The 16,723-nt window shown below is 36.3% G+C and overlaps 1 protein-coding gene across 1 annotated transcript in view; it reads right to left on the bottom strand.

The window, feature by feature from the left end:
• brsk2a (BR serine/threonine kinase 2a) overlaps positions 1 to 16,723 on the bottom strand; it is a 273,553-nt gene that overhangs the window by 106,688 nt on the left and 150,142 nt on the right. The window contains exon 2 of the mRNA XM_067379486.1: positions 10,331 to 10,425. Within this exon, the coding sequence (XP_067235587.1) occupies positions 10,331 to 10,425 (95 nt within the window). The remainder of the gene's footprint in view (positions 1 to 10,330; positions 10,426 to 16,723) is intronic.

Below are 16,723 nucleotides of genomic sequence, written 5' to 3'. Positions count from 1 at the left end.
AGCCAGTGTTATGGAAAATCAAACTGCAATTTCAAATAGTACTTTGACTTACATTCATTATCTCTGACTCTAAAAAAACTGAATTTCTCCTTTCATTTCTCTTGGTCTCCTTATCTGTTTCCATCTATTCCCTGTTTCCCTCTCTCCCTCTCTCGTTCTGTTGTGTCTCTTTGATGCTGTGTCAGTAGAGGAGAGTGAGAGAACGAGTAACCGTGGATAATGAGCTTTAATCAGGCCCAGAGCTCACAGGAAGCACAATCATCAGAGCGCTGATGTTCAGACTAGCCACTCGCTGTGCCGCTCGCGTCCTTAACACATTTACAGGCTATGTTCAGAATGCCATATTACCTGCTTTTCTAAAAGAGAAAGTATATTTAGTATAGTATATTTAAATTTTGAAAATACTGCAGTAAAAAAGTATGTAGTATAAAGTGTATACTGCGCGAAATGCAGTACACTGCAATAGCCAAAAAAGAGATATTATATTTGTGTTTGTGTTTCTTCTCCCTCTAAACACAAATATGCTAATGCTAATCTACTTACTTGGCCGACTTTAAAACTTGCTTGAAATCTAGATTAACCCTCTAGTTTTTAAAAAGACGCACTGAACCGCTCACATGAAGAAAAGCACATGTATATTTATATGTACACAAACTCACAGATGGGGCCTTATCTGCTTTTTGCAGACTACGGTGTGTGTATGTGTAGCTATGAGTCAGTGTAAACTCTACAATCTCGGGAGTTTTACAAATGTTAAATATTCCCTTAGGCCTCGACAATGCACTACATCCCACTCGCATTCTCACATGTACACAATACACTCATGTTCAATCACAGGGACCATCAGTTACACACTCCCGATCAAACCTCGTGAGCTGCATTGCTATATACTGTTTACATAGTCAGCTACCTTCCGAGGTAAGCTAAAAAATAGAAGTAAGTGATTTGAAATGCTCTACCGGCAACTGCACACCGCAGTGAATTGCACTCCTCATGTGAAGCACATGGGCAAGGCTCCTCACAATTGATAGCATGTTGCTATGCTATTAATGTGATTCTCTAATAAGCTTAAAGGTGCTCTGTGTAAGTTTTTGACTGTACTAAAGCATAAAAATACCATAATTAGTTTGCAGATATTTATCAAACAAGCTCAGTTCACATACTCGTTTCTCTGAAAACCATTGCTACAGCCAGCTATTTCACTTTGAAATTTGCGTTCCGTGTTGGAATTTCTGTTTTTTTTTTTCCGTCACGTTGCCAATTTACCCAATAGTATTTCGCCACCTCGGGTTACCAGTTGGAGGAAAATGCATGCAGCAAATTGCAGCCATGGAAGCCAGCGAACAAACTGGGTCAGAGATCGCAGATTCTACCCGACCTAAAAAGTCTCAGCATCTATCTAAAAATCTCTATGAACGGGAGCATATTAAAATGCGATATCAACTCATCATAAATCATTAAATCAACGAATTATCTTACAGTGTGTAATTCTCCTCGCCTTCCAATGTCAATTGAGCTCACTCCTGTTGCATGTCCTCAAACTGGCAACCTGCGAGAGCGTCGATTCTGAGGAGGAGGGGGCAGGGCAAACAATATTTCGAATTTGGGCTGCAGTACCCATTTCAACCACTAGTTGTCATGTATTGGGAACATGTATTGGAACATGTATTGGGAACAATAGTACATTTAATTAAAAATAATACTTTTATTGATAATTCTCATTACTGAATAAAACGTAGTGTCAAATTTAGGATGATTTTTCTCATTTGTGGTGATGTTATGTGGGATTTTCTTCTTGGCAAAGCTACATGTAAAGCCAAAATTAGGTATTTTAGAATGTATTTTTTTTTTTTTTTTAAAATTAAAAACTTTAGGGTATCTAAAAATGTAAATAAAATATTTTGAAGGGAGGGCTATAATCTATATAGTCCTATCTAGTCCTATATAGCAGACTATATAATCACTAGCTTCAGGTAACGTCCGTCCACGCGTTCACAGGACAATCGAGTTCCAGCGTATGACGTAGAATGTAGGATTAGCGTTAGCTTAGATGAGAGTAGAAGTCTCCCGCGCTTTAAACAAAAAACTCAAGCTCATCTGACATTTCTCTTTAAAAATTCTCATTTTAGACTTCTAATTTATGGCTGGTGTTTTGTTTTGCTCTATCCTCTGCACTTCTGTGTTTGTCAACACGTCATGCGTCAGGTCAAAGTTCACTCTTCCATCGGAATCAACTCACCTACGGAATCCAGTGGTTGTACTTTATAAAGTTATAAATATGGATATTTTTTTTCTTACAAAACTGCATTGATTTGCTTCAGAAGGTCTTTATTAAGCCCCTGGAGCTGTATGGATTCCTTTTATGATGGATGGAAGTGCTTTTTTTGGGCTTCAAAATATCTTTTATTATTCACTCCCATTATGAAGCTTGGAAGAGCCCGAATATTTTTTAATATAACTCTATGTTTGACTGAAAGAAGAAAGTCCTATACAGCTAGGATCGCATGAGTGTAGGTAAATCATGGGATAATTTTCATTTTTGGGTGAACTAATCCTTTAAAATCTCCTGAAAGACATACAAACAAACATTGCTGTACACACACACACATATACATTCAATTAAAACTTTAAAATTAAAACACCACATTCTTGGCTGATCAGTGAAAGTCAAAGAGCCATCAAGCCAAATTCCAACATATTTATATTAAGATACCACTTAAAAGTTTTGACCCATTCAAGGATGTGATATCTTTGTTACATGGCTTTACTTGCTAATAGTAAAGTTGTAGCGCGATGTTCCCCGGAACGCAATTTCAACCGAGGGAGACCTTTCTATATTTAAATAATAGCGAAATAACACTGGGAGAGTCAAGCTACTCAAAAAGGATGCGAAAATATGAAACTAAGTGTCTACATTACATATTTTAAGTCTTCTTAAGTTCTGTCAGGACCACTATCGTCAAATATGATAGATAATGCATAGAGTTTGCATTGGCGGTATGGTTCAGTTCTGGGCAAGAACTCCCTGTGCATCCATGCAGCCTAGCATGGATAAGAGCAGGGAGAGCAGCAATAAACCCCCAGGGTAAACAGAACAGGACCAACATGCAGATATCATTAAATGTCATGATTTAACATACAGATTTTTCGAGAATTAGTTTGATTCAGGGGAAATAATAAGGCCAATCCTGACTGAAGAGAGGAGGAGCTGGGGATGGAGGAGGGTAATTTGCTCCTGAGAAATGCAATAGCTGCTGATAATACGGAGGAGCTTATATATAGATGCCATAATAGGCGTCGTATTCCTATAGGTAGACGCAAGTCACCTGGGAGTCAGCTGATGCAAGCTTGACTGATGTGACCTGCCAGAACTGACACTAACGCTAGATTTATATGACAACTTTGTGTTTTAAACAAACCAAAATTACATTTGTTATTCACTGAAAATGTATGACAGACATGGTCACTATAGACTATAACTGTACAGAAAAGTGCAGTATGAACATTCTGCAAAGCTTCTTTTGTGTTCCACAGAAGAAAACGAGTCCAGATGAGAGTGAGTGAAAGAATACAGAATTTTATATTTGGGTGAACTATTTCTTTAAGCCCAATCTGAAATCCTTATCTAACTCTCATGGGTTCCATTACATCATGTTTTTCCATCTAATCCTCTATTTTATAATCCTTCAACACGGCTGCTGTGAATTCGGCCATGTCTGCTTGTGTGGACTTTATACGGTTATGTCCTCTACATATAGAATCAGAGGTGTGGACATCTGAAAGAATGACTGAGAGAATCTCATTCCCAGTGGCACATGGCGTCTGGACGAAGGTGCCAGGATGGAAACAGAGAATGCAACATTTGCATTTAAAAAGGTGACATTTGCAATGCTGGTCTGGACGAGCAGGAATGAGAGGAGAGACAGGTGCTGGGATAGCCCATATTCATCTCGGTGACAGGACGACAACAATGAGAATGTCAAAGCCAAGAGTAAGACAGCACACCAAATCACACACAAGCACACACACACTCAGAAGAGAGGCCGCTGTCCAAAATAACCCTGACAATCCACCCCCTCATCTCTCAAACCCATGCAGAGATAAATTGGTGGCTGTTCAAATCGACTTTTACCTCATACCGAAGTAATTACATGAAAACAACGGCTGAAAATTGTAATATCTGTTGTAGTCACATTAAACTTCTAGTTCAGGCGGGGTGGTACATGCATTATTTATGTGATATGTGGAATAAATTATATTGTAAACACAGACGGTTTAGACCTGAGGAGCATATGATTAGTGTGAGTTTAATCGTCTTCATTGTTTCTGAAGTGCAGTCGGGTCGTTTGGAGTTCATGTGGAAGAGTCTGTGCTGATGAGACTCAGATATGGGGCTTGTTCGCTCTATGAGGGGTTCTGATTGTCTGCCATGAGCACAGAGAGCAGTGCTTTAACAATGAATGCAAAAAATTATTTCCACGGTTTTTTGAACATGGTGCAATGGTGATGCCATACATTTTTATTTAGGGGGGTAACGGTACATGCATTCATCCCGAACCGTCACTTTACGGATGTCACGGTTCGTGCATACAGTCAGACGACGAATACAGTCAGTCACAGGTGATCCACACTCCAAACCAGAAGGAGGCGCATGCGGTAATGCAATGCTGTTTGCTAACCACCAACACAGAAGAGGAAGGCCACGTTTACGTGTGATCTCTCAACCAGTGTTTCATCAATGCATCAATAAAACAGCTTGAGAATAATATCTCACGTAGCATCACATTTACCTCAGGTAAGTCATTTAGTGTCCACAGCATGTTGGTTTACTAGATAAATGAACTCTAGAAGGGAGCTTTACACTAAATATATGCACTATTTTAGCTTATATATTCATTAAATTTACTTTACCTGTTAGTAATGTCCTAATTATTTAATATACTGTGTGTTTAAATAAATTTGTCATGAAAACAAGTTATGACTGTGTAAATGATTATATTTCAAAAATTAACTGGAGTAGAAAAATTATTTTATAATTAGATTTGGAAGTTAATGCAAAACCTGCCTTATGTGCAATTTATTTAAGTGTTGATTATTATATCTAAAACTAAACTAACTGAATTTAATAGTTTAGGCTCTGTTGTTAATTAATATTAATATTTTAGTAATGTGCGAGAAAGGGCTCTCTGTATGTAGTTTACAGCATTAGATGAGATTTTTTTTATCCTTTAAATAAATTCAATTATGATTTTCTAAAGAGAGAAACACAATATGTGCAATAAACCACTGATTAATAAAACAAGAAACAAATTTATGTTTAGTTTTCTCTCCTTGCTGTACTGTAACTATACCGAACAGTGACTTCAATACCAAGGTATGTATCGAACCGTCATATTCACAATAAAGAGAAAACAAATATTTTAGGAATCTGTCAAAACTGGTTTAAAACTAAATATATATAGTGTCTGTATAACAAATTAACAAATATATATATGTATTAGGGCTGTTCAACGATAATCAGGATTATCGTGTACAAAATAAGAGTCCGTTTACGTAATATATGCGTGTTTGTTCTGTATATAATTATTATGTATATATAAATAAACATACATTCATGTATATACTTAAGAAAAATATCTTATATTTCTAAAAAAAAATATTTCCACATATTACATATATATGCATATATTTCTTAAATATATACATGTATGTGTGTGTATTTATATATACATAATAACAAACGCGCATATATTACGTAAATACAGACTCTTATTTTGTACACGATGATCACGATTATTGTTGAACAGCCCTAATAATAAATAAATATATTATATATATAAATATATAAATATATAAATATATATTTATTCATTTTCTTCAGGGGTAAAAATGAATAAACTTCAATATTTGATCTAATTACAAACACTACTGTGACTAAAGAGCTTACGCATACTGGTATGGATTAACCATTACAGAAACATAAAAAAAAAAAAAAAAAAAGATTTTGGCTCTCACCATTACTGTTAGTTTAGGGCAGCTGTGGCAAAAACCTTACATTGGGTGGTGGTCTAATAAATTTGTTTATATTATATTATATTATATTATATTATATTATATTATATTATATTATATTATATTATATTATATTATATTATATTATATTATATTATATTATATTATATTATATTATATTATATTATAAGCACTGTGTATATACTGTATCTCAGTGGCGTGCAATAATGTACAATGTTCGAAATGTTTATTAAAAACATAACGCGTGTATTCTGTTGGCAGTCCTACAAAAACTTTAAGTCTCTGAGCCTCAGGTGCTGCTTGTTTCCAAAAAGATCTTAATTTGGGCCTCTGCCTCCTGGCAAAACCTCAAATGTGCAAATATCAGAAAGAATTGCAGTGTTTAAGGTCTCTAATCCTGCCGAGTTTATTTATTGCTGCTTATCCCTGGCCAAATCCCTTCCTCATTAAAATCTGTTAGAGCAAAACAGTTACTATATAAGTTTGCATCCAAAATGATATATTTTAAGCATATGTATTAGATGATATTCTAAATTAAGGCATTCTAGCTTGCCCCCATTTCCAAATAATAACAAGCATCTCATAATTTAATATGCCTCCCTTGAAAGACAATTATCCTTAATCAGGTTCTTTCATCTTCAGTTTCAGTCTCTGTGTTCCCAAGACTGTTTTTATCAGAGAAGATCATTATGGGCCAACTACTACCCAGAGTATAGTTTTACAGGCAATAAATAACATTATGCAGTTGTATGGTCATTTTTGGAGCTTGAGAGCCTATGGTCACAAGTCGGTTTCATTGTATGGAAAAGAGCAGCATTGACATTCTGCTAAATTTCTCCTTTTGTGTTTCATAGAAAGTAAGGCTACGTTCACACTGCAAATGTGTTCCAAAGCAGATTTTTTTTTTTTTTTTTTTGCCCACTGACCTGATTCATACCCGTTTTCCCCATGTGAACAGTACAAACCACATGGAATCTGAACTTTTCAGTTCTGATTTGTGCCACTTCCATATGAGGTACTAAATCCGATACAGGTCAGATGTTTTGTAATGCGACTGCAGTGTGAACAGTCATATCGGAATTCATTTTTACATCATTTGAGATCAAAATTCGTCATGATTCTGCACTCATGAGAGTCTATTCAAAGGTAGTCAGTAGAAGGGCAGTGATGTGTCAGAGACAGCTCTATAATACGAGCAAAACATGAGGGCTCGTATCATAAATGTTTCAAAACTCTGCTCTCTTTTGTCACATCATTGTCTTTATTTTTCATTTTGCCTGTGATTTTCCCACAGAATTGGGTTACTTTTTTCAATGTTGCCGTGTGCCATTTTGCAACTACCCAGGGTCAAAGAGACTGCAATATATTTTAAAATGTATTTCAGTACAGATTACAAAATACATGCTCTAAAAAGTAATGTGGAACGTATTTTGTCAGATTACCCAAGTTTTGTAACTTAATCTAAATACTTTGGAATACTACTAAGTAAGTAACACAAAAAAGTTTTTATCTCACAATTCTAACTTTTTTCTCAGAATTGATTGATATAAAGTTGTATTTGCGAGTTATAAAGTCAGATTTGTGAGATATAAACTAGCAATATTGAGAAAAGATGTCAGAATTCTGAGATTCGATTGTAAGTTTATATCTCACAATTCTGACTTTTTTTCTTAGAATTGATTTTGAGATATAAACTTGCAATTTCCCAGAAAAAAGTCAGAATTGCAAAAAAAGAAGTCAGAATTGTGAGATAAAAACTCGCAATTGTGAGAAAAAAAACAGTCAGAATTGCAAGTTAACGCAATTCTGACTTTATAACTTGTAACTGAGTGTATATCTTCCAATTAATTCTGACTTTATACAATGCAATTGTAAGTTTAAATCTCACAATTCTGAGAAAAAAAGTCAGAATTGTCATATAAAAAGTCGCAATTATCTTTTTTACAATTATAAGGGACTCACAAACAAATATCGCGGATCATCCAGGTAATCAGTAATTTTGTCCTGTGGAATATTTGTAAGCATCTGTTATGTGAAATACCTTATTCAGGACAGTACTAGCTAAATAAAAATAACATGCAATTATTATGATCCCTCTTATTTTATTAAAATTATTAAAATGCTGCATATTCTGCAAGGGGTATGAAACTTAGTCTGCAGAGCTACAGTTCTGCTCATGTCAGATTCGGAGAATCACCAATTGCTGTTTACATTAATTGACCGTCACAGAATACATTAATATTTAAAGGTGTTAAAGAGGATCTTTTCGTCGACTGAGAAACCAAAGACTGTCACTGAGTTTTTGAAATGAGCGCATGCGTAAGAACAACCCCCCTCCTTTGAAGGAACGCCTCCCAAAACTCGTAAACACTCGTATTGGAACACCACCGGCATTCGCTGTGTCGTGTTTGTGGATTCATTATGTCGGACTCACCGCAGGTAACTCATAATCTGCAGTTGTTACTCCTGTCTCCGGACAAAAATATTGCATCCGGCGCCTGTGGAGTGTGGAAAGTTACTGGAGCGCGCAGCCGCGCACATCTCTCACAAGGAACGTCACGGCAGTGATTGACAAGCCAGAGGGCCAATCATTTACGCGATGATTGCGTAAACGATTGGCTGATGTTTTTAAGGCCCTACCTCTTGCACAGATGATGTATATTAATATTATTCCTTTCAGTGCACCTAATAAATAGTCTTTTATCAGTTAGTAAAGACAGTTTCAAGTAATATTGCAAAAATGTATAAAACAAAACATCCTCTTTAGCACCTTTAAATGAAATAAATGATTACAATTCAAAGTAATCACTTTAGTAATCTAAAATACTTTTCGAATGTAACTGTAATTTGATTATCACCCATTTAAAATAGAACTGTAATGAAATACAGTTACTCAAATTTTCTGTATTTCATCGCTCCCTAACCTTGGATATCCCACGGAATGCAACTGGGCTAGTTTGGGACTAGTTTTGAGAAACAATTGAGTGTATTTTATGTTAAAAACCTGGCAACCCCGTTTGTATTGTTCTTTTGCGCATACAGGTCATTTCAGAACCATGATCTGTTTACAATGGAAATCTGATATTGGCCACATTTAAAACAACATTGTTGAGCGGCATTGAGCATTAAAGGGATAGTTCACCCAAAAATGAAAATTTGATGTTTATCTGCTTACCCCCAGGGCATTCAAGATGTAGGTGATTTTGTTTCTTCAGTAGAACACAAATGAAATGATTTTAACTCCAACTGTCGCGGTCTGTCAGCCGAATAATGCGTGTAAATGGGAACTTCATCTACAAGAGTCAAAAAAACATGCACAGACAAATCCAAATTAAACTCTGCGGCTCGTGATGACACACTGATGTCCTGAGGCACGAAACGATCGGTTTGTGCGAGAAACCGAACAGTATTTATATAATTTTTTACCTCTAAAACACCACTATGTCCAACTGTGTTCAGCATCCGGCTAGTGAGGTCAAAAAACACGTTCTGATGACGGAAGTGATCTCTTGCGCTTTGCTTAATGAGTGTGAGACCTCACTTCCGTTGTCAGAGCGCGTTCAGACCTCACTAACCGGATGTGCAGGGCAGTTGGACATAGTGGTGTATTAGAGGTAAAAATGATATAAATACTGTTCGGTTTCTCGCACAATACAATCGTTTCGTGTCTTAGGACATCAATGTGTCGTCACGAGCCGCAGGGTTTAATTTGGATTTGTCTGTGCGTGTTTTTTTGACTCTTATAGATTAAGTTCCCATTGACACGCATTATATGACTGACAGACAGCAATGGTTGGAGTTAAAAATCATCATTTGTGTTCCACTGAAGAAACAAAGTCACCTACATCTTGGATGCCCTGGGGGTAAGCAGATAAACATCAAATTTTCATTTTTGGGTGAACTATCCCTTTAAGTGCGTTCACACCGCTGCCGGTGGGAGGGTCAAAGTAAATGACAAGTTGTGGCAACCAATTGGAATCCTTTCAAGCGAGGACCTCTACATTCCGATTGGTTGCAGCTGAACCACGTCATAGCTAATTACCATAAAGTTGACCTGACTTCAACTCTCCTCGACGCTCTCACCGATGCAGCACGCCGCTCTCGTCGCCGGCTCACATTGAAAATGATCGACTTCCTGTCACTTTGACGCTCTCGCCGGCGGCGGTGTGAACGCAAAGTTAGTTTGGGAAGACATGAGATGAGAGAATTTTAACTGGAGTGAATTTTTTCTTTAAGAAAGAGCAGACCGTTTTTGGGTGTAAATCTGATATTTCCAAAAGGAAGAATGAAATCTTACCTTCATTAACACTGATTCGCTGAGCTTTTCTCGGTTTACAATCTTTATGGCGACTTTCTGACATGTGACACAGTGGACTCCGAGCTTTACAAGGCCTAGAAGGGGGAAAAAAAGAAGAAAGAAAAGGTTGAAAGAAAACTATTGGTCTGCATCATGGCTGAGCAATTTACTTGCTCACAATTTAATCACAATTGCACAAAAACCCTCTCACAGGCCATTTCCTTTCACACACCAAAACACAAGCATGCTTCCCTCGGATCTGTGAGGCACTCCATTCATTTCTCAAGACCAACTGCGTCAGGTGTAGTAGATAAGCAAAACTGTGAGCGAAATTGATGGTGTACAGCAACCTAAAGGCCTTTCTGCTTTATCACTCGTGACGTGGAGCTTCATGGTGCACGAGCAGCACGGTGACTCAAGGAAATCGTTTCTACGGAACATCCGCCACACGGTTAACACTTTTATTAGTCAAAGTGTTGAATGTTTACAGGCTTACAGAGCCATGCTTCATGGTTCCCCTCTCTTCTTGACACTTTCAAGGACTTTCTAAAGAAAAATCTGTAGCGTAAATGCCTCAGGTCTTTCCATGATTGTTGAGCAAGCATTTTCAAACTAAACAAAAACCACTAAAGACGATTCAGCAAAGTTGTTTGCTGCACCGCAAGTTGTTGGGTAGATAGGGAGGGTTCAACGCCTGTGCAAGACAAGATAATGAATGTTTCATATCCTAAGGTGCATGCGTATCGGAAAACTGACAAGCGCATAAACCAAAAATGCTGTGATTTGCAAAGAGGATGCGGTGAATGTTTTTAGTTGTAATGAAGTGTAAGAAACCCCCACCTCATCCCAACCAAATCCTCATCCATGATGACACTCAACAGACGCTTCTGAACAACCTCTGCTCTCATGCGACTCAATGGCTCTTTACAAGATAAGGAAAAAAACTGATGGTTTTGATGGGTTTTAAGATGGAGTGCAAAACTGCTGAAAAGGAGATGGAACGGCAAAGTCTGTTTATTTGTCTTGAATGGAACTTTGCTATTATATTATATTTTATACTATGGAGCTGTTGAATCTGACATTCTAAGGTGTGCAATTATTTTCAGGGAAACGCATGGCTAAAGTAGTTCCAGGCAGGAATTGTCCGGCTGCATTACAGTGCTATATCACTGCGCCAAATGATTTCAGTTATTACAAAAGGTCCTTACAGCCTACAACAGCAAAAGAAACAAAATCCACAACGACACTGACCAAGCAAATGAATATAGTAAACAATAGGATAAAAACGAGAAATTATTTCCATGTTTAATAATAATCTTTGATTATTATTTCTTAGAAAAAGTGAAGCAGTTTTGTTGTTAATATTTGATAAACTTTTTGTCCGCAAAAGTCATGTGGTGCAACCAAAATGCACAAAAATAATGTCAATAAGTCTTTTAAATGATCAAATCTGACCTATTTAGGACAAGGCAAGATTAGCTCAGGTTCTAAAATGTCATGTGGTGCAACTCCCCAAATGCTTAATGATGTTCATGAATTAAGAATGTAAAAATAATTTTAATTTGAAACAATTAATGTTTAAGAAGTGTGCACTCATTTGTATTCAAGGTGTAAGGAAATATACTGAACAAAAGTATAAACGCAACACTTTTGTTTTTGCCCACTGCGTGAGGCAAATGGTGGTCACATAAGATACTGACTGTTTTTTTTTTTTTAATAATACCATTCAAAAGATGGTTACGCCATATGACAATTTTAGAGTTATTAAATTTAAAGGTGCCCTAGAATCAAAAATTTACCTGGGCATAGTTTAATAACAAGAGTTCAGTACATGGAAAAGACATACATTGACTTTCAAACTCTATTGTTTCCTCCTTATATAAATCTCATTTGTTTAAAAGACCTCCGGAAAACAGGCGGATCTCAACATAACACCGACTGTTATGTAACAGTCGGGATCATTAATATGTATGATCCCAATATTTGCATATGCCAGCCGATGTTCAAGGCATTAGACAAGGGCAGCCAGTATTAACGTCTGGATCTGTGCACAGCTGAATCATCAGAAAAATGGCAGATGGAGCAATAATAACGGACATGATCCATGATTACATGATATTTTTAGTGATATTTGTAAATTGTCTTTCTAAATGTTTCGTTAGCATGTTGCTAATGTACTGTTAAATGTGGTTAAAGTTACCATTGTTTCTTACTGTATTCACGGAGACGAGAGTCGTTGCTATTTTCATTTTTAAACACGTGTATAATTCATAAACACAACTTAATTCTTTGTAAATCTCTCCAACAGTGTAGCATTAGCCCGTTAGCCACAGAGTATATAGCCTCAAACTCATTCAGAATCAAATGTAAACATCCAAATAAATACTATACTCACAGGAATCGATGCATGCACGCAGCATGAATGACGAACATCTTCAAAGATCCATTTGAGGGTTATATTAGCTGTGTGAACTTTGTTTATGCACTGTATAACTGCACTTATAGTCGAGAGCTCGGGAGGGTAGGAAGCGAGAGATTTAAAGGGGCCGCAGCCTGAATCAGTGCATAGTTAATGATGCCCCAAAATAGGCAGTTAAAAAAATTAATAAAAAAAAAAAAATCTATGGGGTATTTTGAGCTGAAACTTCACAGACACATTCAGGGGACATCTTAGACTTGAAAAGACTTTGAAAAGAAGTTCTACGGCACCTTTAAACTCTTCCTGAAAATAGTGTAAATGCTTTTTCAAAACCATATCAGCTTCAGCTTCTCCATGTGGAGAAAAAAAAAAAAAAAAAAAAGTGCTGCTATAATTACATTAATTTATGATAAGCGATTCACATTCTGGGTGGAACCAGTCTCGGGTTTGGATCTGGACTGCAAACTGCTAATTGGTGACCTCTGTATAGAGAGTGTACCAAACAGGGATATATTATAAAGCCCTGCACCTTTCAGAGCCCTCACTTCAGGTGCTCTGCCCTACCAAATGATAGAGAGACAGCGAGGGAATATCATTCAAAAGTCAGCTGCAGCTAATTAAACAATAATGACACTTGACAGCGAACTCTACAGTCGGCAAGACCATTAGTACGGATCCAAACACCAGAGATCAGAAGCCAGAAATAAAGAAAAAAAATCTCATAATGAGGAAAACAGAAATAAAAATACCACCAAAAACGAAAAACCAAAATGTCTTTTCTCATAATCAAAGGCTTCTGTTTATGAGATTCAAGAGGCAAAGAATTTCATGCACTTTGAGCACTGTGACCTATTCCAGCGAGCTATGATAATACACAAAGACATTAGCACAAAATATATATGTAGAGAGCATATCACAGTCAGACGTCATACCGCATGACATTATCACAAAGATAGAGTGTATTAATTCCAAGGGCAGAAGAAATGGCCTTATCAAAAAGAAGAAAAAAAAGCCATGCGACAGGAAAAATGCTCAACGAAACTCTTTGTGTGGACTCCATCTGTTCTGATAAGAATTCAAGAACACTTGGTTGAGTCACAGCATATAACTGACAACAGGGTGGCCGCTCGCTGTGTATCGATTTCAGTCTCTGTGCACCTTCCCAATCAATAAAATTAAAAGAGCTCCTGTCCACAGCAACATCATAATAATGGTCAAAAACACAATATTTCCCTTGACCCAAGATTTAATATATGCATTAGCATATATTGCAGTTGCCAATAGTTCAGATATATACATAATATATATTAAAAAATATTTTATCATCATGTCTGAAGACCAGCTGAACATTGTAGGGATAGCATATTTTGTCATTTTTTTTCAATAACTGTCAATTTTTGAGTCACCGTTCTTACCAAAAAATACTGTTTTTTATCTTGGTACTGAATGATTTCCATATTTAAAAAAAAAAAAAAAAAAAAAAAAAAAAAAACATACATGACAATAAATCAATTCCCGTTTCGCGATACAATGATACAATTAAATTTTCCAAATGTATCGCGACTCTCTCTCGAATCGATTCTGAGCTTAGTTTTTAACATAACATGGCACTACGTGCTTTAGAAACAGCCATACTCTGCTTACTTCCAATTCCTTACACAACATTTAAATAAAAAATTACCATTCATAAAGTTTGAAAAGGTAGAAGCGAAGTACAAGGGTGTTCGCAGTGGGCTGTGTTTACATTAAAGGGATAGTTCACCCAAAAATGAAAATTTGATGTTTATCTGCTTACCCCCAGGGTATCCAAGATGTAGGGGACTTTGTTTCACAAAACTAATCGTTTCGTGTCTTAGGACATCAATGTGTCGTCACAAGCTGCAGGGTTTAATTTGGATTTGTCTGTACATGTTTTTTTTTTTACTCTTATAGATGGAATTCCCATTGACATGCATTATACGACTGACAGACCACAACGGTTGGAGTTAAAAATCATCATTTGTGTTCTACTGAAGAAAAGTCGCCTAGATCTTGGATGCCCTGGGGGTAAGCAGATAAACATCAAATTTTAATTTTTGGGTGAACTATCCCTTTAATCTCGCATCATAAAAGCATTCTGAGCCGAGGTGCAAATATATTTACCCACTTACATGACGAGCGCTCTCCAGCACTCTTCTTCATGAGCATTTGAGTGTGCGGTTAAAAACTAGCCTAGAGTGCCATCTGCTGTTAAAAAACTGAATCCAGAATCATTGTATCGCGAATCGAGAATCCATTTATAGTCCCAGCCCTAATACATGCATAAGATTTATAGTATTTATTAATTTATTTTAAGTAGTGATTTAAAAATGAAAAACTTAATAACAAATGATAAAGCATACGGTCAAAAAAATAAGATTTGATACCAGACTATGACTAGTCCTGAAAGCCCTACTACTTTATATAACAAGACTTGCGAAACACACAAAAACAGAAATTTAATAGCATAAAATGTTTGAAAGGGAACCATGTTTAATTAAAATTGTTGATATTATCTTGAATATCTTATCTACCCTTAATGTTATGACCATGCTACCAAAATTTCACTCTGAAGAATAAGCAGTAGACAAATTCCTTTCACTAAGCCATAATTGATGGATGCACAGACTCTTCTTATTGTTCTTGGTGAAAGAAATAAGTTTTCTGCAGCTCTAATTTTGTATATTTACCCAAACTTGCAGACAGTTTTTCTTTGTGGCTGTTGGCTCATGACTTGCGAGAATTTAGGGAATTATCAGTAACAATCATATTGTGTCTGCTTTAAATGATGCTCAGAGGAGTTTTATTAAATTTTAGCACATTGTGGTTTTGAAACTACTGTGTATTTTGTTTAAATATATCCAGGTTCCCCTCAGGCAGGTATCACATTAAGAACACTCCACTTCTGGATATGTATAGACATTTCCCAAAAATATTTATTTATTTTTTTAAATGATGGAAAATGAAAATAATGGGAAAAATGTGTCTCAGGGTATGAAATTGTTTAGGGGACTCAGGGAGGTAGTATCAGTTCATTGGAAAAACATGCCTGTGGTGACATTTGTGCAAAATTATATTACATTGCTTCTTGGACGTTTTGCGACACTTTCAAAGTGAAATGCCCAGTGAGTGGCACTAAAATGTTAATGCTCTATCACATTTGAAAATAACATACCACCTATTAAACCCTATCCTAAACTAAACCAATAGTGTTAACAAAAGCAAACATGAGATAAAAACTGCATTTTCTGAAGCAACCAATGCCATTTTATTTGCTTCTACAAGTCTTTGAGATCTTATTTCGTGCCTCGTGTTTCACGGGACAGAGCTCTCCATATTACAAGTGCGACACTGTAACAGGTGTACTACAGAGTAAGTTTACTATATCAGAAAAGCCATACAAATGGAGATGGCTATGTGATATGTCAAAATCTGTTAGTTTGCAAATCATACACTATAGTGAAAGTGCTTTGAGGTCACAACCAATGTTAGGGAAAGTTACTTTTAAAAGTATTGTGTTACAATATTGCAATCTGGGGACAGGAGAAGCGACAGTCTCTAAATGGGAAAACAAAGTAACTAGCGTTACTTTTTTGAAAAAGTAACTCAGATATTTTGTTGTAAATCTAAAAGTAATGCGTTACTTTACTAGTTACTTGAAAAAGTAATCCGATTACATAACTCACGTTACTTGTAATCTGTTACCCTCAACACAAGGCACAACATAGTATTGTGCAAGGGACTGCTTGAAAATAATTCATTTGTAATCAATATTTTGCCACTGTAATCATAATTTGGGTGAAAAGGAATAAGGCAGTGAATTTCATGAACAGTACAGGAATTCTGAGTTTTGCTAAAGTAGTTAGAGGCGCATTTTCCCAATGAGCCTATAGGTCGCAGCTTCTCTTACTAGTTAAGGACAGAAAATAATGAAAAGTGTTTGCAAGGTGGTTGAG

This window comes from Chanodichthys erythropterus, chromosome 24 (assembly GCF_024489055.1).
Source record: "Chanodichthys erythropterus isolate Z2021 chromosome 24, ASM2448905v1, whole genome shotgun sequence".
NCBI classification, from domain to species: Eukaryota; Metazoa; Chordata; class Actinopteri; order Cypriniformes; family Xenocyprididae; genus Chanodichthys; species Chanodichthys erythropterus.
The sequence above is the reverse complement of the archived record's forward strand: the minus strand, read 5'-3'. Positions and strand labels throughout refer to the sequence as shown.